This window comes from Falco punctatus (assembly GCF_963210335.1).
Source record: "Falco punctatus genome assembly, chromosome: 2".
Lineage (NCBI taxonomy): Eukaryota > Metazoa > Chordata > Aves > Falconiformes > Falconidae > Falco > Falco punctatus.
Genome location: NC_137581.1, coordinates 4,668,502 through 4,691,857, shown reverse-complemented (window position 1 = coordinate 4,691,857; position 23,356 = coordinate 4,668,502). Strand labels below are relative to the sequence as shown.

The following is a 23,356-nucleotide window of genomic DNA, read 5'->3' as shown; positions in this document are numbered from 1 at the left end:
GTCCCGCCGTTGCATTGTGGGATAGTGGCGGCGCGGCTCGGCAGCGCCCCCTCCCTCCCCCCGCCCCCTCCCCCCCTCCCCAGCTCCTTCTCCATCCTCAGGTCCAAGATGGCGGCGGCGGCGGCTCCTCCGGCTCCATCTCCGCCTCCCCCTCCTCCGGCAGGCCCGTGCTGCCCGGGGTCCTGGCCTAACTTCGCCGTCGTCTGCTCCTTCCTCGAGCGCTACGGGGCCTTGCTGGACCTGCCCGAGCTGCCCTTCCCCGAGCTGGAGCGCGTCCTGCAGCCGCCGCAGGAGCCCGGAGACCAGGGTGAGCGGCCCGGAGACCTCCCCCCCACCCCTGCACTCCCCGTACGGCCGGCTGAGGGGGGCCGCGGTGCTGGGGGCGGAGGGGGGGCCGGGGCTATTCCCCCCCCGCCTCCTCCCGGCCCCGGGGGTGGAGCGCGCTGAGGGAGAGGAGGGGCCTGGGATTCCCGGAGCGGCCCTCCGGGGGGAGGGGAGCCCTCTCCCCCCTCTGCACGGCCCTTCTGGGTGGTTTTTTTTTTTTTTTTGGGGGGGAGCAGTTGTTTCGGGGTAGGGGGGAGCCGCCTTCCCCAGCGGCGGAGCATGGGGCGGAGGTGGGGGACCTCCTCCCTCCCTCCTCCCTGTGCCGGCTGTGACCCCCCTCCCTCCCTTCCCCCCCCCCCTCCGGTTTCTCTGGGTTTGTCCCCGGGCTCCGTGCGGGCGGGCCTCCCGCGGGAAGCAGGATAAGCTGAAATAACTATTTTTGTTCAGCCTGGCGCTGGCAGCGGGTCTCTTTCATCTACTCCCTTCCCCTCGGCTTGGGGGTCGCCTCGCAGCCCTCCTTCCCCCCCCACATGTATGTGTCCTTTTTTTATATCTCCCCTGAAACAAGAAGGACACGCACCAACACCCGGAGCAACGTCCTTATCTTCTTTCATACACGCACCCCCCTTTCCTCTCTGTCTGTGTGGGGGTGAGGAATTGGGGCGGGGGGGGGGCACAGAGAAACCCTGAGCCCTCCCCACAGCTGCTGTTGTAGGCCATCTCCTCCCCCCACACACAGACAGCCATTGTGTGCCATCTCCATCCCTCTCTTCTCCTCCCCCTCGTCCCCTCTTGTAGTTGGGGGGGGCGGGGGGATAAGCTCAGCTGCTTGAGCCTTCCCCACCGCCACCTGAGCTGTGCGAGGTGGAGGGATGGGTTATGCACTCCAGTTTGCTTTCAAGCTGCTCCTCCTCTCCTCCCCTCTCCTCTCTCCAGCAGCAGATTTGGTTGTCAGACTCTCATAATTCCTGCTCCGCACAATGGATGCAGGAGGGCCCCGACCAGGAGAGCAGCCTGGGGAGGGCTGTGTGGAGGCGGCGGTAGGAATATAGAGAAGAAGGTGCTTGTTGCTCTTGGTCTCTTGTCTCTGTTACTGGTTTAGTTGTTGCCTCTGCACTCTTGCCACATAGGGAGACCGAGGAGCTCACCGCGCATGCTCGGCAAGGCCCCATAGAAACTTCCTGCTGCTGGAGAAGCCCAGCTCAGGGCTGCTTTTGGTCCAACAGCCCCTGCTTTTCCCCCAAAAGACACTCGCTCTCACCTCCTTCCCCACCAACCCCACCTTGTCTGTGCGGGTTGGTTTGATTAAATCGGCACTAGGTACTTTCTCATATAAAGGAAGTTGCTTTTTGCAAAGTGCAGGCGTCCTGTCTTGTCAGTTCGCAGCAGCCGCTGCTGAAATGAATAATGACATATGATGAATGTGTTGTGTCCTCATGTTGTCCGGTGCCTAATCAATGTGAAAAAGACAGGTGTGATCTGCTAACTTCTCAAAACAGGGTTACATTTCTGGAAAATAGGTATTTATATCGAAATTCCCCAGCACTCCGGTACCTCTTACGTTATATAAAGGGCTCTGTAGAAGAAGCATTGTTTTGTTAAACTGTTGCAAAACTTATTCATAAAAACCTCCAACACACTTAAAAGTGTGAATTTTTAATGAAAATACTCCTTTAAAAGTGGTGACTGTAAAGAAAACTAGTGCTTTTACAGTGTGACAGAACGTAAGTGGGTGTGTAAGAGTAATTTTCTTGTGTGAACTGCAGAATAAATTAAAAGGAAAGGAGGAGATAGCGACCTGTGTTTTAAGTATATGCATTTGATTAAAAAAAAATAAAATTCCTGATGGCTTATTTGCATGACCTAGTGGGGCAGGGGGTTGTTCAGTAGGACAATGATTAGTGTATAACCCTTTTCTAAAAAGCTTTCAAATTACTTGCATTGTGGAGTTTGTGGTGTTGGTTGATTTGATACTTGCCAAATTTTTAAACTTTTCTCTGTATTGGCCTTTCTGTTTGGCAGGGGACAGGTTATTCTCACTGTTTTAGTACAGTCCCCCCAGATGGCAGTAGTTTTAGCTTCTGAAAATGTAATCTCTGAACTACTTGGGTTTTTTTGCTTGTGTCTGGTGTAGGTGATGTATTTGCTTGCATTTTCTAATCTGTAAGAAAAATGTGGAGGTGTGAAAAACACAAAGTTGGCTGATTCCTGATAATTTGTGTGACAGGGGTTTTCTTTTTCCTTTGATAAAACCTACTTGATAGGCTTGGTTTGTGGTGCCAGTAGCTGTTAGCTGGTATATTTTATGCTTTTGGAAAAAGGGTTGCAGTGACTAGATTTCTCTACATTATTTTTATTTCCGTTAGTTCCCCAAAGTGGTGTTTTTAAGGGTACAAGTCATAAAGTTGGTAGACGTTGATTAAAAATGGAAGTGGGCTTTTTTTTTTTTCCTGAACATTTGTTATTTACCAACTGTAGGTAGTTTTCCTTGGACAGCAAAAGGGATTTTGATTTCAGTTATATGTGGTTAGTTTCACTTTTGGTAGCAGCCTTGCATGACAGTGGATTTGCATTGACAGTGATACATAACAAAATCTAAGCAAATAGCTACAAAACCTTGAAGTGTGTTTTTCTGAACTTCTTAGAATCTGGACCAACTTTCAAATGTCAACTGCCAAGTAACGGCTACTTGGAGCTCTTCTCCATATTTGTTTTGCGGTCAAGGAAGGGAATCGGTAGTTTGGGGGTTTTGTTGATTACTTCTAACACCGTTTTGATGCTCAGCAGTTTCAAATGGTTTTGATTATTATTTTTTTTAAACATGGCCTATATTGTCTTGTCTGAAAGGTTAATCTAGGAAGATGCCAGTAGAAGTTATTTTCTTTATATGAGGAGCCTCAAGGAGAACTAGAAGCTCAAGTCTGAATGTTGTTCAGTAGTTGTATAACAGCCATATTTTCTTTCCTGTTAATAATTAGAACAAAGAGCTTGTTCATTATTAAGGAAACAAAGTATAACCTTCCCTTACAGGAAAGGATGCTGAGCAGATGTTGACAGCTAGGAAGCTATCAAATATTTCTTAGAGGGATTTTAGATTTTTGTTAAGGCTCAGACAACACTTGACCTTTGCCCTTTCACCTCTCTTACTTGAGAACTTCAAGAGAAATAGTAATGACAGCAGTAGTCACTAGTTTTCCATAGTAGTCTTGACTAGTTTAGATATCAAGTTAACCTGTATTAGTAGTGGGTTAGATGTTTTAACTGTCTGTACACAGGTATGGTCTTGTCTTAAAGTGTGCAAACCAATTTAAATATGTTCTTTGGGATTTGGTGGGTAATGTAAATCATGCTTGAATAGGAAAATAAGAGTGTGTGCTGTTGATTTCACCTGTCACTATTGAGTGGTGGGATAAACAGGTAGCTGTGGAAATAATCAGCTTCTTATGAAGGCTTCATAATAGAATAGCTTAACTTTTCTGGCCGGTGGCTCTTTTGAAAGTTGCAGCTATTCAAATAAAGTAATGAGATCTATAGTTACGTAGTGAAGATTTTATTTTATGAAGAATAATTATCTTTAAGAATGCTTATTTTTGTTTTACATACAATGTTGTGACTTGAGTTGCAATTATGACAATCTTGAACTTCTTTGAAAAGAATGAAGTCAAGTGTCTAATCAAGATGGTGACAGTGTTAACTCACAAAATTTGCTAGTTGATATGTCTCAAAAAGTAAATTGTTTCTTGTAGGATTTATTAAAAAACAAATGTGGTGTTTTAACCCCAGCTGGCAGCTAAACACCACACAGCTGCTCGCTCGCCCCCCTCACAGCGGGATGGGGGAGGGAATCAAAAAAGTAAAAAGTGAGAAAACCTGTGGGCTGAGATAAAGACAGTTTAATAAGTGAAGCAAAAGCCATGTGCGCAAGCAAAGCAAACCAAAGGACTCATTCACTGCTTCCCATGGGCAGGCAGGTGCTCAGCCATCCCCAGGGCAGCCGGGCTCCATCATGCATAATAGTTACTTGGGAAGACAAATGTCATCACCCCAAACATCCCCCCCCCCCCCCCCCCCCCTTTCCTTTTTCCTCCACCTTTGTATGCTGAGCATGAAGCCCTATGGTATGGAACATCTGGTCAGTGGGGGTCAGCTGTGCCAGCTGTGTCCTGCGTGCCCTCCCAAGTTCTCATGCCCCCCAGCCTACTCACTGGCAGGGTCGGGTGAGGAGCAGCAAAGGCTTTGGTTCTGTGTGAGCACTGCTCAGCGATAACTAAAATATCCCTGAATTACCAATGCTGTTTTCAGCACAAATCCAAACGGAGCCCCATACCAGCTATTGTGAAGAAAATTTACTCCACCCCAGTCAAAACTAGCACAGCAACCCAATATATGATTTAACTGGAACTTTTGAGGGCTGGGAGATGTCAGTAATCTGGTATTACTGTACTTTGAGATGCATAACTAAGGTAACAATACAGATCATACTACAGTGTGCTGCACTATAGTATCTCTTTTGCCTCTGCTTGCTTCTGAAGGCAAAACTGCAAACTGAAACAAATCATCACAGGAAGCCAGTACTTGTTCTCCTTGTTCTAACAAACATATGCTGTCTTTATTATTTTTTTTTACTAAGTTTTTACTTGCAACAGAGGAGCAGTTGCAAATTTAAATACTAAATATATGTGATAGAGGAGAGCAAGAACTATATCTGGTTTTAGGGCTGTTTTTAAGGAACCATGGTATCAAATCACCACCTCCTTTGTAGCTTGAGAATTGGTATAAATGTTAATTAAGCACTTGGTCTCTTGTGAATGAAAATATTAGTAGAATGTTAGCTTGCACAACAGAGATCTAATTTTACACATGACTACGCAAAACACTCACTGGTTTGCCAGGTTCCCTAGTCTGTGAATGGGGGAACCTCTCCCGGGGGTGAATGGCATCTTCCAAAGTGTGTGTGGCTGTGTTAGCTCATCAATTTTTGCAGTTTTTTTTCATAGCAGTATGGGGTTTGATTTATCCTTGATTGAAATGGTAACAAATATGCATGTTTTGAATATTCTTTCAGTAAAATAGCAAACTTGTATGAAAATCTTGCCAGTAATGATCGTGCTGAAGGTGTTCTTGAAAACAGCAAGTGTGTTTTGGTGTGTGGATTTCCAGTCTGAGGCAATCCTGTATTCTCACTGGAGCTCAGACTTCATCTCCTTCGACTCTTGACAATTACCCTGACAGATTGACCCAGCCTAGAAGTTTGTTGCTTAATTATGGCATCAATGTCTTGTGTTTGGTTGGAGCTTGATAATAAAAACACTCTTCACGTGTTGGCTCGGGTTTAAGTGGTGTAAGAAAAGACATGATGAGATGCAGATGCCTGGTAGCAGGTCCGTTTTTGTAAATCTTTTCTCCCCTTCCCCTTTTCTGTCTTTATAATGAGAACTGAGGTTTAACGGCAGGTGCTTGTGGAAAATCTGTGCAAGCCATTTATGGTTTCTGTAATGTTTTTCAATAGGGAATACCCGATACTACGTTGTAGAACTGAAATATATATATATATATATATATATAGTCTTTGGAGCTACCATGCTTCAAAGCAGTAATTTATGTTTTACAAGCTGCTGTAATTTTTCTAAAGCTTCTAGACACCTAACGTCTTTTCTCTTTTCAAATGAATTTGGATGCTGAAGTAATTTGTTTTGGTGGGTTATGTCAGGCATTTTATTGTCATTCCAATACTTCTAGAAAGCTTTACAGTGGTAAGCTTAAGGGTCCTTGCCATTTTCTGAAGAAGTGAACAATTAATATTGACTTAAACTGCTGTTGAATATGGGAGAAACTTACCTGAAGCTTTGTAGCTGTTTCATATAGGAAGCCAAAGCCAACCCTATCTAATGACAAGGAGTTTGACAGACTTTCAAGCTCAAGATTAGGTATGATCCTAATGAAAAGGGCAGTGAAGCAGAGTGTTCTGATAATGTCATTGATTTTTCTTGTATTTGATGTTTGATATCAAGCATGTTTGTGTACTATTGATCAGAAGTTATGGGGTTTGATGTGACTCTTAAGTCATGATACATTGCAGAAATATGTAATATCTGCAGTAGATTGGTTAGTATTAAAAGTAGGCAATAACTGTGTTATGGAAGTACTGACTGTCATGCTATTTTGCTTGAATTTTAATCATTGATACTGTACTTGAGATTTATTAACTAGTTCAGTGCAGAAAGATTAATTCATGTGGTGTCCTCTTATGTAAATGAGCAAGTTCTGACATCTAATGTTGGTAGCACCTGTAATGCTGGGTGGTTGAGTTTATTCACACACTACGTATTGCTGAATCTTCATTAAACATATTGTGTGGCTATATCACTATTACAAGCTTGCTTCTGCCATAAAGCTGTATCAGCTAGTCAGAGGTAACGCTTTTCATCTGCGCTGCAGGTCTGAGTGTTCTTATCTTTTCACACTTTTTCCTTTATGAGTAAGAAATTTAACTGCAGTTCTGAATCAGTCAAGTAGTTATCATGCGAACGCAGGCTGAACTTAGTGTGTATACGTGGAATATAAGTAATCGTTGCATTCCTGCTGCACTCGAGGACTGAACCAAAACATTTATGTCAAAGCCATTAATCTGTTAGTAAAATGCAGTATTCTTAACTTAGCAACAAACTATTGGAAAATAAAAGCATGTCTAGTAAACTGTAGAACATAGTGTATTACTTCTGTGCTTGTTTCAGTTTTGAGCATGATGGAAGTGCTACAGCTCTAAGGTTTCTAGCCATCAAATGGAACTAATTTGTTGAAAGTAGCCTCCAGTGGCTTGGAGGTGAAATTCTCAAACAGCTTAACAGGGTTAAATTCTGAGAAAGTAAGTAGCTGGGGTAGTCATTCTTTTACTGGCTTCATGGCAAATAAGTGTCTAATGCAGAATAAACTCTTCTTGCCTACGCTTCAGATTAATATGACTTTAAGGTCAGCACGCCTTACCCACATGTACTTTTCAGTTACTTGTTTTAAGTGAATTAAGTTTACCTTGGAATTAGTTAGCTTGTAATAGAGCATGGATGCATATCTTCTTTAACTTTCCTATTTTCTTAGTTCTTCTGTGGCCAGACTTCATATCTTTATGCCCATTGAGCTGGCATGTCAGCTCACCTGAGTGTGCTCTTGTGTTTCGGTCGGCAATTCTGGTTTGAGCTAGACTCCACATCATCTTACAATCCTATATAGAAGACAGGAAAACACTGTACTTCTGGGGAGACAAGCAGTTCATTCTCTTTCCAGTAGCACTGCCTGTCTGAAAGAGATGACAGAATGCCATGTGGAATAGAAAAAAGGAAATCGGGATGCTGCTCTCCAGGCACAGATGAGCCGTGGCAGGACATCGGAAGACCCCAGCCAAAGCTCAGCCCTCCCAGGGATTATGCAGGTTCTGTGGGACCACGTGCCTCCATTGAGGAAGGCTGGTATGCTTTTGGTAGGCAGCTTTGTTGAATTCCAGCCCAATTTGGATGGTACAGAACTGGAGGGAAAAATTTTGATATTACTCCCAAGTCACAGTCCTAAGGCTTATTTCAGGACAAGTGTATAAGGAGTGGGAATGCTGATGGAAATTATTCTGGCCAGCACAAGATGACATTTACTGAAAGCAGCTCCATGGGCTGTATTGTGGTACATTTGTGTTGGAGAACATTATAAATATCAAATTGAGTTCTGTGTGACGCTATCATGGCACATAAGCTGGTAGTTATTTTTTGTCAGCGCTGTGCCTTGTCTTTGGCCAACTTGAGAGGTCTGCAGAAGCTGTAAGAGCTTCTCAGAGTACTCTCCCTGCATCCATGTTTGTAGCTCAGGGGCTTCCTGAGTTTTCTACACCTACGATGAAAGCAGCTTTTTTTTCTCTTGCTTGTGATTACTTCAAGCTAGTTTGAGAGCAGGTAGCAGCTATGTGTTTGCAATTATTAGTGCCCATTGCTTGGTACACACATGTTCAAGTCCATGCCAAAGCTGACATTTAGATTAGCTTGTTTATGACCTGTACTAAACTGAGAAGGTCACGAGAACTTAGGGAAAACTCATAGTATTGTTGATAGGAAGATAGGAAGAAACAGAATAACTGTTTGTGATGTTTTCTGTGCTCTTTAGTATCTGATAAACTGCATGCTTCAGGCAGAAACCTGATAGATTTGGGAGGAGGGAAGAGAATCTACTTAGTGACTTGGTAATATTATCCTACTGGAGGCAGAAGACAATGACAGAAAGACTTTGTGTGGGGTGAGGAAGAGGGCAGGAGCTGCTTACTGATGGACTGAACTGGCAAGAAGGGGCAGGTGATGGGGAGATGATGAATAAATATCCTGCTGAAGAACATTGTGGGTATGTGCTCACTGCTGCCTCAAAGGCAGCTGTCTTGCAGTTCTTTGAAAGTATCCATTTTAACATCGAGATCTATCTGGGCCGTACAGCGCTTCTTAGTGGTACAGCTGCGCTCCCCCAGGTTTATGGCAGCTGGAGTTCATTGAGGTATCCAGAATTTCATGTGTATCTGCCATAGTTGGGACAAATGTCTTCTGATTCTCACAAAACAATCTCTGTTGTGCTCCTCTGGGAGGAAATGCAGGTGTATGACTGGCGAGAGAGTTGAAGTTGCCTTCCAAGAGTATCTTCTGATGCAGACAGACTGGTCTGTGTGCTGCAGAGATCACCTGTCCTGCGGTGCAGAAGCAGCTGGGCTGCCTGCCCGGGCTGCAGTGGTGTGGAGCACCCTCCTCTTGCACTGCAGGCTCTCTTCATCACTCCCTGCTTGGACACTAGTGCAGGGGCAGAATAATGCGTTGGTGGCTTTGGCTGTGGAGTTCAATAAAGTCATCTGGTTAGTTCCAAATGTTAAAACCATTGAGAAATAATAAAACTCATATGAAGGTGTGTTAGTTGGGGTTTTGTTTGGGTTTTTTCCTCCAACCTTGCAGCCAGAGAGAGCATGGGTTATGCCAGTTGTGGAATAGCAAGGTCTGTTGCTGTTTGTAACACTAAGATGATCTTTCCACCCTATTTCATTACCCTTTCTCCTCTCCCCACTTCTCCCCAAATGAATGAACCCTCCTTTGCTTCAGTTGTTCTACAAACCTCAACAAACCATTTTAACATTAACAAGTATTTCTTAATAGCTTTAGCATTTGTCAGTCTCTCATATATGCGGTTTGCTATTGGCCTGATCCAGTTATTTCTCTTCCCCAAGAGCAAAACAAAGCTCTTAAAGCTTGAGCAGCAGAGAATTTCTCAGAACTACAGCAGAAATTGTGACCTTGTTGATGTCTGTAATGGTCTGGGGAAAACAAACAATTTCTCAAAGTGAGGGAGGGCCTATTTCTAAAGACTTCTGTGTTTCTGCAGCTGTGCTTTACTATTTGGTTTCTTTCCATTATGATCATTTAGATATTGTAGTACCTTGGAGAAAAGCTCTGCTTACCCTTGAACTTGCAGGCTTGATTGATACTTGAAGAATGGATAGCAAGCAAGTTATACCTCGCCAGTTCCAGCCTTGAAAATCTTTTTCAAGAAAACTGTGGTTCTCAGCGTAGAGCTCTGACTTTTTCGGTTGCCTTAGGCTATACCATTTTTCTATTCTATCAGTTCTGGTTGCCAAAGTCCTGAACTGGTAGCATGCTGAATGAAGTTGGTTGTTTAAGTTTGTGTGCAAGTAATCACTTGATTTCCTACTCCACTGAGTGTCCCCCTGGTACTGCCCTGGCTATTTTCCAGCTCATCTACAGCTATCTAGTAGCACAAGTGCCAGGGCATGTTCATTGTCTTTTAGTATTAATGACTATCAGGATTATAGTAGTTTCCTCCTGAGAGCAAAATACAGTGGTTCACAGAAGCTGTATTAATTAGTGGGTGATAGAAGTGTGGAAATTTTAGTCTGATCACAGAGCCTGTAGTGTGGCGTTCTTGTAGTTACCAACAATACATTGCAAGAAAGCATCCAAGGTGGAGAGCTTCTATTAAGTGGGAAAACAATCCTTTGAAATGTATGTTTAAGCTTAGACAAATTCTGTAGCCAGACAGTATTAGCTGACTTCCTAAATAACACGTTAGCTATCTGTATGAAGGTTAAGAAAGGTTAGCAGCAGGTAAGAAAACCTGATACAGTAACAGAGGAGCTTTTGGAAGACCTCATCTTTATAAGAAGGGAGACCAGAAGGACTAGTCATAAGTCAAGGAATAAAAACGCTACATCCTAGATGGAGCATGCTTGCAAAGCTCATGAAGGTATCTGAATGCACGTTTGTCTGACAGACGGGAGTGGGATGGTAAAGATAAGTGTAAGGGCTAAATGTCCCAAGTTTTTGTGCAAAGTAGAAATTGTTTGAAAGGTGGAAATCTAACCCTGATGAAGTCAAGGAAGAGAACGTACTCATAGCTTGCAGTAGAAAGAAGAAAGCTAAAAAGTCCAGGGTCGATTTGGAGAGCATGTGGATGGAGAAGAGGTTTACATAAAACGTAGGTGTCTAAAATCATCAGCTACAATGCGATGATTAAAATAAGTACATTGCTGAGAACTTCTTTGTGTAAGGTGTCATTATTAGGCTAATTCATGCTATCTTTATTCTAGTTACGCTGCCTTTCTGGCAATAAAGATGAAAGATGATAAAACTGATGTGTTAGGAAATGATGTACTGGAACAGGCTGATAATGTGAAAGCATGCTGAGTTGCCAGGATTATATACTTATTTGGCTTTCTGTAAAAGCTTAGAAATACAGCTGGTAAAAATATAGAAACTCAGAGTACAAAGTGGAAAACAGTGCATTTTAAAGAGTCCAACAAAGATTTAGGGAATCAAAAGCAAGGAGCTTTTACATCTGGTTTTGATAAACTTTATGAAATTGTAATTTCATAGTTCTAACATTTGTATTAGTTATTCTCCAAAGAAAAGTATTCTGCTGTTTTCTTTTTGAAAGCATGGGTAGATTTTTTTGAAACATAGATAGATAGATCATGCTTGACAGGTACGTATGTATAGATAACAAAGTCGTTCAAGGAGGTCACTGATTAAAGTGGTTGCCTTGTGTTCCACAGAAACCTTACCTGATATGATCAAAATAGTAACTCTCATGCCCAGCCCTTTCTTTGACATTATTCTTTGTGGCAGGAGGAATCAGGTGAGCCATGGACTATGTTTTTAACCATTGCAGTCTACAGCCCAATATGTTAATGCAAGCTGATGTTGCCAGTGGTCTGTGTTCGTGCTGTCGATTTTAAGTTAGGACTAGCGGAGGAGTGGATTTGCTTTCTGTTCATCCCTATATAACCTTCCCTGGCAGAGCGTTAGAAGAACATCAAGGAATGCATCGTACAACCATTCCAGCTAGGTCAACCACTAAACATGAGTCAGCATCCAAAGTGATCATTGTTCGAAAGGGAAAGCATCATCATAAACCTTAAACTAATTAACCAACAGGAAGCTGGTTGGAAAAAGTTGGTTTGGGTTGGGTTGGGTTTTTTTGTCACTGTGGTATAAATACAGTAGAATTCCTTTTTTTATATATTCCTTTTTTTTTTTATGGTATGGGTAGTTAATCTTACTTGCCAAGAAAACCAGAAGGACATGATTTGTTTTAAAAAGGTTTAAGGTGAAAGATGGTTAATCCAGCCTAAGGGGAGATACTGCTGGTGAAAAAATAGTATTGCGAATGGGCAACAAAACTGCAAATGAAACAGAGTTGCAAGTATGCCTTAAGAGGGAAAATGTTTGTGATGAACACAACCCAGAATATTTAAGATTACCTGTTGGCTCAACAAAATATTCTGAGTAGTGTTGTGATAGGTCAGAGGAAAGCACCCCTGTTAACATGGAACTGGAGTTTTAAAATCAACAAAATACCAGATAGCACCAAGAGTGGGCTGAGAATCAAATGTAAAAACAACTTGGTTGTTTTATTTTGGGTATGTATATCTACCTCTCCTTTTGCCAATTTCTTGTTTGCCTTCATCTTGATTTCAGTGCTCAGCTGTGGCAGCTCCATCTTAATAGATAATGCGCATATCGGTAGACTAAGGAGGACTGTACAAAAGTTTCTGGGGAAAAAAAAAAGTTTTAAAAATGGTACTATGAACCTCAGAGAAGATTTTGAAAAATGTACAAAGCAAGGCTCTTAGGGATTTGCATTCCTTTTATATTGTAAAACCAGAGAAATGGTGCATTGAATGAGATTTAAAATTAATTCAAACTTAAAGGCCTTTCACGTGTTCTGTAATTACAGTTGATTGCTGCAAATTATTACTGAGGCTTAAGCTCAGAAAGATTTAGACACTAATGAATATTGACTTGTAGTGAAAATATTTTAAAATATAGCTAAGAACATGAAGTTTCTTGCTTCTAAGTTAAGCCAGGCTCTTGACTAAAAAGTGTTTAGAGATAACCTAGGGGCAGGTGATTTTCTGGGTGCGCTGTGGGTTTTCGTTACCCATGTTCTGAAACAGCAGATGGTGGTCACTGTCAGGTTGAGTGCTGGGTTGTATGCACAGTGGCTCATTGTTTTCTTTTCCAAATGCTATGCATAGGCACGTTTCTACTGCCAAAGTTTGCTTTCCATTCTTTCTACCTGTTTTGTGCTGTACAGGAAGGGAAGGATCTTCTGATGTCACAACTGTTAGGTTTTTCAGATACCGTTGTGTTTTTGGGAAGCCGGTTCAGTGGAAAGACGTAGGTGCGTGTTCTATTGTGGCACTTTCCTTCTTGGCTGCAAGTGAGCTGCCAGGCTCTTCCCCCATCCTGATAACATCTACCACGGTTGTTTAGGTTGGAGAGTTTGCACCTCAAACTTGGGGTTTGAGTGATGGCAGTATGCAGATGGTAGCTGGAAACTCATCGTCCCTTCAGGCTATTACCTTCATCTGTCTTTTTAGCTCAGATTAAAAGTTGTGTAAAAGGTGGCTGGCGGCAACCGCGCCTGAGTTATGGAGAGGTAATGGCACTGCTGGTCTGGCAAAGCAGCCTGTGGCTTGGAGGCTGCCTAGCCAGACCGTAGGTGAGGGTGATCCCAAAGCTAACAGTCTTGGCTACCCCAGTGAAGCTGCAAGAGCCCCAGAGTTATAACCGTTTCTTGCAATTAAAAGAATTAGATTAACAGGGGTAGATATTTTAATAGTGTTAGCAGGTCAAAACATGACTTTGCTTACAGAAGTTTATACTTCAGAGTTGGATGTTTCAAGGAATGAAACTTACGTGAATCCTCACTTTGTATGCGATTCAGTTACCAGCTTGCAAGAGGCCACATGTGGTTTGCTTTTTCTTTACATTTAAAGAAGTCTTTATTTGAGACCTAAGCTTAAGAAAGTTGGTCAAAAACCACACGTGGTTTTGTGTACTACTGGCACTTTGTCACACAACTGTCTCAGTTTTGTTTCTTAAATTTCTATTCTCGGTGGTTTCCTGGCTTTCTTAAACAATGCAGAATGACTCGTGTTGGCTTCACCTTCGAAGTTTGCTTATGCCAATCCTTAAAGAAATCTTATGCTCACGTAGTGCTGTTGTTGTAAAATACCAAATGCTTACAGCAGTGACTAACTTGTGTAGAAAAACTGAGTACCACTCAGTATGTTTAGGAAAATATAAAGTGTTTATCTTTGTAGCATGGTTACATTCTTGTACTGCTTTGGGGTCCAATAAATGAAAAAAAATTATTTTTGTTGGGAGACCTAATTTTGCAAGACTAGGTTTTCAAAAAAAGGTATCTGCAATATTTGACAGTTACAGAGAAACCACCAAGAAACATTCACCTGTTGATATTCAGTAAAGTTTTTGTGGAAATGAAAGATGAAATTATGAATCCTCGAGTATAGATGAGACTTATTTGAAGCGCAGGTTGGATCACCAGTGACTAGGGAAAAAACCCACTATTTTTAAAGTCGAACCCAAAAAAGGGCAGAAACATCTTTGTAGCAGATCTCATCTAATACCTTAAAAAGGATAAACTTTGTTTTGGGTTTTTTCCCCCCACTGAAGACTGAGGAATGATAACCTCTAACCTTAGTAATGAAACTTGTTTTAGAAAAGTGATTTTTATTCAGCCTGCTCTGAATTTTTTAATACTGCCTTTTTATGCAAGTAAGAGGTGTGGAATAAAGTGGGTTTATAGTATAATTAACATCCTTCTTCTCTTAATGGTGAAGAAAACCCTCAGACAGTACCTGAGAAATTTAGCAAAATTGACACCAGAGTTGTGTTTCTAGTAACTAAACAAAGTAAGAAATTAAAAAGCATTTAAATTTGTCCTTGTTGTCATGTAAAAATAGGACTTACATTCCACTTATCCTCTAACAGAACACATTAAAAGGAACTTGTTACATTTGTTATGGCAATGAAGCTGAAGCCTTCTTAACTACTGATGTATGCAACTCTATGTTCACATTTAATCTTGATTTTTCACTTATTTCACTGCAGTGAGGATACTTTAGTTTAACATAACATGATATATGCTTTTTCACTTGAAGTTACATGCTGCCATGCTTAGAGGATTGATTTTGTCTCCCAGAAATGTCTGTGCGTGGATAAACCTTACGATCGAAGGTCAGATCTGCAATGGCAGTTCTGTGTCTAACGGGGAGCAGAGAGCTTAGGTAAGGAACAGTTTAAGAGCGAGATGCACCCCCCAGTAATGGTAACGCTCCTGTATCCCCAAGACCTTACGTACATTGGTTCTCACTGGAAGAACTTGCCAGACACTCTACAACAGACTTAATCTCACCAAATAGTTTAGCAGAGCTCAAGTGTTTACTTTAGGATGAGCTGACTCTTCCCAAAGTGTCTTTCTTGCCGTGGGTTATGAATGGATTATATGGAACTAGCTCAGGTGTAAATGCCTGCATTTGCTTAGATGAACCCTATTGCTATGCTGCTGCCCTTTCCTAGTTTTTAATGGCAAAATACCAAAAAAATTCTGGGAGATGGGAGCAGGGACTAAAGCTCAGGCTCACGCTTCCATTTCTTCTCTCTTTGGGCCCTCAAATCTTGCCATTGCTTTCCTCGCTGCTTGCCTTGTGAGTGGGCCACCCTCCTAGGAGTGGGAGCTGTAATTTGGAACCTTCTGACAGCGAACAAAGGCACTGGGTTCAATTTTAGCACTTCTTGGGTTGCTGTTGGTGTTGGTGTTGGATCGAAAGGTAAACGTCGCCATCTCGACGTCTTTAACTTCTGTCCCTTCCGCTGGCGGGCCCGGGTGCCGCCGCCGCCCTGCCCCTGCCCCCAGCCGGGCCGCGGCTGTCCCGGGGCTGCGGCCGGTGCCGCCCCCGCTGTCCCGGCCGCTGCTGCCCCGCCGGGGGAGGGTCCTCACCCCCTGCCCGGCCCCAGCGCGGGGCCCCCCGCGGGGCGCAGCCCCTCAGGCCCAGCCGGCTCCAGCCCCCCCGGGGGCACCGGCCCTGCCCGCAGCCCGGCCCCGGCCCGGGCTCCTCCCCGCGGGGCCACGGGCCCTGCCCGGAGCCGGCTCCGGCGCGGCCCCCGCGGGTCACAGCCCCCTGCGGGCACCCCCTGCCCCGGGCTGCGGGGGGGAGCTGCTCCCCCGCGGGCTCCGTGGGCTGAGGGGCACAGCCTGCCCCGCCGGGGGCTGCCCTGCCCTGCCCTGCCCTTCCCCGCGGGCTGCCGGGGAGCCTCTGCTGCGGCGCCCGGAGCTCCTCCGGCCCGGCCCGGCCCGGCCCGGCCCTGCCCCGGGGGGCTGCGGGGCTGCTGCTCGCCCCTCCCGGCCCCCCTCGCTCCCGCCGCTGTTGCTGTTGCACAGTGACATTAACTTTTCCTCCTTCTTAAATCAGTGATCCTGGAGGAGCTGCCCCTCTCACTGACAGACCCGCCACTGGCCAAGGACCGGCCCATCTTGGAGCCAGCTGGTTGGCTCCATCGGACATGGGAGAAGGTTCCGGCAGCTTCCCACAGAAGCCACCCCTGTAGCCCCCCCACTATCAAACCCCAATACACCAGCAAGTGTGAACTTCCATTACTGTAACGGCCTGCAGATGCCTCAGTCCAGACTGAGTTCTGGACTGAAATCCTGGTTTCAGTACTGACCTTTCCAGAGAGGTGTTGCGTTGCCAAAGGTGTGCTTCTAGCATTTCCTGTTGTAGAGCTGAAGGATCCAGTCTGATCAGCCCGCCTAGTTTTTTACTAGGACTCCTAACTCTGCTTGTGCTTTCTGTAAAGACACCTTGGTGCCTAACAGGCAGAACAGGGCACCTTACCTCTTCTTACATCTCTGTGGCGTGGGTAGGTGTGTTCTGCAGCATGCTCCCAGTGCCGGAGCTGGGCATGCCAAGTACCATCGGCTGCAGGTTTTCCCTGCCTAGGTCATCTTCTAGTGGAAAAAAACCTACTAAATTCTTCCTGGAGTGGATTGATTTATCTTAGTGTTTTGGAAAGCCATGGAGCTGCATTCTTGCACGGAGGAGCTGTGAAGCACTCCAGAGTCCACTACTGAAGTGTAATCTGTGTGATTACTTTTCACCTTTGTCATACCTACTGTTTATTTGAGAATTATAATGACACAGTTAAGTGCTAAGGAAGGAAATTAGGAGGATTTTCTGCTCATAATGCAAGAGAATCCCAGAGTCACTTTAGAAGATCTTATTTCCTGGTTTTTACTAGCCAGAATGAAAGATACATGTGCTGTTGTGTCTTCTGTTTGTAGGCAGGGGTCCCAGCAGTTTCAGTCAGGTGATTGCATATGCATGAATTAAAGATCAGCAAGTCAAGTGCTCTTGATTTTTAGGTGATTGAAATGCATGGTGTGGTCAGTGCAAGTGCTTGAACTGTGAATTATGTCAATCTGTTACAACGTCAAATGTTTTCAATACCTGTTTTTCAGTTCTTGTTTGCACATTGCTAAGGTAGCCTGATTTTTCTCACTCACTGCGCCTGTGTCCAGAGTTTGTGGACTGGAGCCCATTTTTAATTCAGTACATTTTTTTAGGCAGTAAACTGGGCTTTTATTTGCTGTCTTTCGTTTCTGGGCTATTTCCAGTTTCTAAAATAGATCGTGTGCTATTTTTTCCTGCATTGTTTTCAAAGTAATTTTCCTTTTTTCCTACCTCCATTATTTTTATTGCACAGTACAGCATACTTTTTTTCCCCCCTAAACTTTATGCTTTATTCTAACATCAGTCTTGCTTTTGTTAACCTTTCTGCTGTTGCTTAATATATCGGCTTGAAAAACCCTGAACGTTGCTAGGAACTTAATAGCCAGAGAATGAAGCAGAGGGGACTTGTGAAAGATTAAACCATCTTCTAACTGCTAAAGGGCTGCTGAAAAACTGTGTAGGGATTTTGTTTTTAACTCCATCTTCAAGAATTATGCTGATGACAACGCGTATGATTTTTTTTTAAATCACAGGTTTAGGTATAGTGAGAAGGTGACTGGTGGTTGTGTAGGCATTGGAGAGTGTAATCAGATTGATTTGTGGGCCATGGAAGAGGGTAGAATAAAAAAAAGAATAGCAGGAAAGGGTGCTCAATAACAGTTTTGACAAATAGGTGATAAATTCTAAATGTTTGATAATAATCTCGTAGCTAAAATCGGAGCTGAATTTTAAGGTCACATCCCAGTTGTGGTGAGGACTAATGCAGTGAAGTCAGTTTGCAACTGATAGCAAGGTCTGTTAGGTTGGTGACACAACTTCTACAGGAACTGGGGGGTGGAAAAGGCTTTTTGGTTCCAGTTGAAAGCACTGCCCACGTTGGGCACAATTCCTTCGCAAGCGGCAGTGAAAGAGGTGGTGTGCTGGGGTCCCTGCATGGGGATGGATTGGAGGGGCTTTATGAGCAAGACAGAAATCTTCAATTTGCTGAAAAAGTTTTGAGTGGCATGTGCTCTGAATAGTCCAGGCAAGCGGAGGGTCTTCTAATACGTATTTGTGCAGATCGGAGAGATAAAGGTGCTCAGATATTTGTATGAAAATGATCTGGCTGCTGAGCATCCAGATTGCAAAGTATTTTCCTAGGATAACAATGTCATTTAAATGTGAGCGCAGTTTGTTTGTTTTTAATGCCTGCCAAAATCTTTCTAGGAACAGGATATAAAACTGCTACTTGGTGACTTGTTCTTTCTGTTTTGATCTTTGTTTTAATTACAGCATGTTTGATTGCTCTTTTCATTCACTCCGGAGGCAGAGCAGTTACGTTCCCCACCCCCTCCCCTTCCTGTGTCTCTTTTGGGTTTTTTGTTGTTAGTTTTTTGGTTTGTTTTTTTTTATGGGCACACAGTTTGGTAGAATAATACTAAGTGGCTCAGCTAGAGAATAAGATCTTCAGATTGTTCTTTGAAACAGGAACTACTGCTTTTTCATGTCGGGATACACTATAAATGCTTCAAATGCTTCAAATGTTTTGGGTTTTTTATGCCAAGCTTGCTGCATGAATATGGGGCTCCTTATTATCACAGTTATTTGTCAGAGATCCACTGTAACTTCTTGCCTCGTTCATACTAGAGGCTTGTAGCTTTATTTATTTATCATGCCAAGTTCGCACCAAGGCCCTTGTTGTTCACTATGGTCTATAAACTTCTTGTAATACATCCCAACTACATGGTTCTACAATTTTCCTTGCAGTAAGAGTTGAGGTAAGAAGCAAGTTAGATAGTTCCTAGAGAAGAATATTTATGTTATCATAAACCAGTGCTGGTGCTGAAGGAGATACTATTCCCTTTCTTTTCCCAAGTGTTTTGCTAGTGATGAATGGATGAATGAATTTAATGAAACAGATGAGGAACTTCTCTTTCATTGAAACTAATCTAGAAGACAAGGAGGTTTGCTACCTCAGAGTGCTCACAGGACTTCAGACTTGCACACAAAAATGAAGGAGAATATTAAAGGTGTTAGAAATGTGATTGCTTGCCTGTTAGGTACTCCTGCGTCTTTTGTAAGGGCTATAGCCAACTGGTTTTAAGCAAGTATATGTGTAAGGGCTTGTCTGCAATGGAAATTAAGTTAGTGTGTGGTGGGCTCAGCAGTAAATGGACCACCTAGTAACTCTTCACCAGTGTCCAAGTGGATGCTCTTGCTTTTGCATGTGCCTCTAGCGCAGCTCCCTCCAGCATTGACAGCGCGGGGAGCTGAACGTAGTGGAAGCTATCTTGTATTTGCTTGCCATTAAACTCTGCTTTGCACAGGGAGCTGGGAGCTGATACACATGAATATTGTACAGATTGTTGTGAGCTAGCTTCCTTTAGTAGAAAAGGGAAGGTGGGTGATCATTAATGGTCCTGGTGATTTCTGCTGTCCACATGTTTAGCGTGGCTTTATTTGACAGTGCAGTCATAGTGTGCAGAGGTAATTTTGGTCAAGGCAGAGAGATAAAAAAAGAGCAAACTGTTAACGGAAATTTTTGCCCTGTATGTCTTATGAGTCACTTTTTTTCTTCCACTTGCCAAAACAAGCTAGGGTGGAAAAAGGTTTTACTAGTGTAACTGGGAAGACCTGTTTGTGTTCAAGAAGTACAAAAACTACCAGCAGCCTTGTTACTCCTCATTCCCTTCCCTCTTAAGTCCCAGGGCTTCAGGGTACATTACCCTTATCTCTGGAGGAGTAGAGGGAGGCACAGGCTTGGCAATCCACATCAGTGCCAAGGACTCTGCTGTACATTGCACTTCTGATCTTCCCCTGTGTCCAGGGCTCCAGATCTGTTCTGATACTCAGGCTTTTTTATTTGTAATCATTTTCCAAACAACAGGTTCCCCCTGCACTCCCTCCAGACCCAGGGCTTGATCTGTTACCTGCATTTTCTGTTTTCCTCCTTTATTTCGGTTTTGTTTAGCTGAGTGTTCAGCTGTGAGCATATTTGTTTTGGCAGGGAGAATAGGCAGAGGTGAAATGAGTTATCATTATATAGGAAGGTGTTAATGGGTACCCACAACTTGGTCTTTAATCAGCGGCTGTGCAGGTGTTTGGAAGTTACAGCTTTTCGAACGGGATGATGGCGTTTCCACATGTTCGTACTTTCTTCTGTTTCAATTTTCTGTCATTCCTGAATTTGTTAGAAATGTGTGACTGATGTATGGGATGTTCCCTGAAATGCTGCAGTAGATAGAATGGTGTTCAAAGGAATATTGTATGAGGCCCTGACAAGAGCCTGCCCTCCAGGAAAGTGCAGGTCTTAATAAATTGGCTAAGCTCCACCAGAAGCCTTATAATTGTATATACAGTGACTCATTCTTTCTGACTCATGGCTTCTTCCTATGAAAGGTCTATATTTTTGAATATCTAGCAGATGGCACCACAGTTTAATTATACTTGATTTTCAGAAACAGTTTTTCTTTTAAAATAGCGCTGTACAGTTTTTATTAGCCCTGGCATTTTCTCCACCACTTGAATGTGTTCTATGAAGGTTTTGGAGAGCTACTGTATTACTTCCAGAGAGATCAAAGTTTCATATGAGAATATCATTCAGATTTAGGGGTGTTTTTGTAAGTTCATCGCACTTCTTTGGCCAAAACCTTACATAGAATGGCTGTCGTGCAAGAAGGATAGTGTGTATTGTTCATCATTCCCTTAGGTGAATTTTTAAAAAATGCAAAACATTAATAGGTTATTATTATACCTGAAATGCATGATGCAGACCCCATTTGAATGGAGGGGATATTTTACAAAGAAGATGAGTCTACTGTTGTTATTTTTTAAAAAACCAAACAATACAACCCAAAAGTAATTACATCTCATGTTCATTATCTGTGGAATGTTACAAGTAGGAGTAGAAGAGTGTTGTAAAAATGAACCTTATTGATGTCCCACTTCAACAAAAGCTTGTCGGGAATTCGGTCTGTGTTCTGAACAAAAGTGAGTTAAAGTTACACAGGTTCAATGCATTTCTGAGACGACTATAGACTTGTTTACTAGTGCACTTCTTGCCAGACAAGTGTTCTGGGAAAGAAGAGGTTTTCCACCACACTCTAGCCTCCCTACCACCCCTCCCTGAGCTGATGTTTCTGGGCAAGTCAGGTGTACGCTGCTGCATGTGATCCATGTATTATTTACAGCTGCTTTGGTTTCAGTGCAGAGTTTGTTTCTCAGTCGTATAGGCTTCTGCTCCTGCTGTAGTTGAGGCATCCTGGCTGGTCAGGCTGCACTTCACACGCTCTGTAGTTTCTGCCTGCAAACTAGACATCAGTTTTCTTCTCCAAAACTCCCACCTCATTCTTTAGAACAAGGAGGATAGTGTGTGATTCCTCCAAGCACTTACTAGGGAACTGGCAAAAAGCCAGCCTAAAGATCTGGTCATTCCTATTGTTATCATACATGATAAACATCTTGAAGTGGTAATAAATAGAGAATGGATTTGAAACGTTCTGTGAAGTGTGTGAGAATAACCACATTGATACGTCATTAAGATCCTAGAAGTGCAAGAGCTGAAATGCTGGAATCGGAAAAGGCATGAGGTTTCTGTAGGTGCTAATGTAAGTGCTGACCAAGGTTGTGCAAAATTACTTGCCAGTTTTTTTAATTTTTAACATTTTTCTAAGACTTAACACTCTAGCAAAGGTCTTTATGGTGACTGGGGATTTGATTATTCGAAATAAATCACCCATGCTTCTTTAAACTGGGATTCAATCAGTATGTACCCATTAAAAAGAGATCTGATTTAAAAATAAACAAAAAAAGATGCAGAACAAAAGCTTTGATCCAGCAAGATTTTTGAATACTTTGGCTCGGTTCCATGTCACACAAACACCAGCTGAGGTTTAATTGTATGAGTTGACTTTGATAGAATTGCTCATGTGTATAAAGTGCTTTGTGCTTAATTTTGTTGGTGCCAAGTGCTCAGCATCTATCAGGGTTAAGACCTTTGATCTTGTTCCTTTTAAAATATGTGGTAGTTCAAAACTATGAAATGCATCCATTTTCTGGAAAACCAAGGAGGAGAGATATGCTAGGTTTCTTCAATATGTAATGGTAATGGAAATAATATAAATGGTATAAAAGAGAAAAGATCGGAGCTGGTTTAGAGTTGCTTATGAATTACCTACTTTGAAAGGAGGTCTCTTTTGGAGTACCCAGGCTGGTACATTTTGTATTTATTGAAGGAATCTGTTTATTAAATTTCCTGCTGCAAACCAGCAGCGATGATTTACTTCTGAAATGACACAAGCATTTTCATCAAACTGGTATTTTCCCAAATCAATATGCTCACCTGAAAGTAGAGGCATTTGACTGAAAGACAAACAGCAGTTAGGTGAGTTAAATACTGAAAAGATTTACACAGACACTCAAAGGTTGTATAGATCAGTAAAAGAAGTAGCATCCCGTTCATGTCGAGTTGAGAACAAGCTTGTTTGGTGCCCCAGCTGTGTATCTTGTGTCAAGTAATGCTACTGGACCAGCAGAAAAACCATAATCATAAATTATTTTGCATAAATTAAAAAATTGTGCTTAGAACTTTTAAAGTGTGCGCGTGTAGAGTAATGAAAATACTTTCAGAAAACAAAATTGTACACAAAGAGAAGAAAAGTAAAAATACTTGAAAAGTTGTTTATTTTTTTCCTCCACAAATTACAAATGAGAAAGCTCACATCACTGGGCCTGTAGAGTTGCATTAATAATTATCAGATGTTTTAAGAAGTTATACTACTCGCTAGTTTATAAAATTGATGTTCTGCAAATCTGCCACTTGGTGGTGCCAGATTGATTTATAAATCACAGCTGTGAGCTAAGCCAAGATATTGAAGTTGTCTGAAGAGCGTAGGCTAAAGAGGTAAGTAAAATTCAGTTTTGAAAAGACGACTGATTCCATGATGACAGTGGTGCAGCTGTACTCGGCAGAAGTACTGGCCTCTGACCCTCAAGCCCTGTGTATTCAGGTCCAGTACAAAAGAGAGTAAGTATAGAGCGAAGCTACATCTGTGAGGACAAAGTTTCTGGAACATTTCTCCCGTACCATTCACCCAGCCAAAAATAGTTTGGATTCAGCGATATTCCAGGCGTGGTGCAGAAGATGACTTTGGGGTTTCTGGAGGCAGCTGCAGGTGTGCTGCTTGCAGTAGTATTTTTGTAGGTCTTTGA

General features: G+C 42.8%; 1 protein-coding gene across 2 annotated transcripts in view; it reads left to right on the top strand.

Annotated features, from left to right (window-relative positions):
- The first annotated feature begins 3 nt into the window (after positions 1-3).
- The window catches only part of RSF1 (remodeling and spacing factor 1), a 63,386-nt gene continuing 40,033 nt past the window's right edge, over positions 4-23,356 (top strand). Inside the window, exon 1 of one of the 2 annotated variants that reach the window (XM_080374786.1) lies at positions 4-307. In XM_080374786.1, coding sequence (XP_080230912.1) covers positions 109-307 — 199 coding nt within the window. In that variant the 5' untranslated portion in view covers positions 4-108. The remainder of the gene's footprint in view (positions 308-23,356) is intronic. The other variant, XM_080374787.1, reaches the window with a different exon arrangement.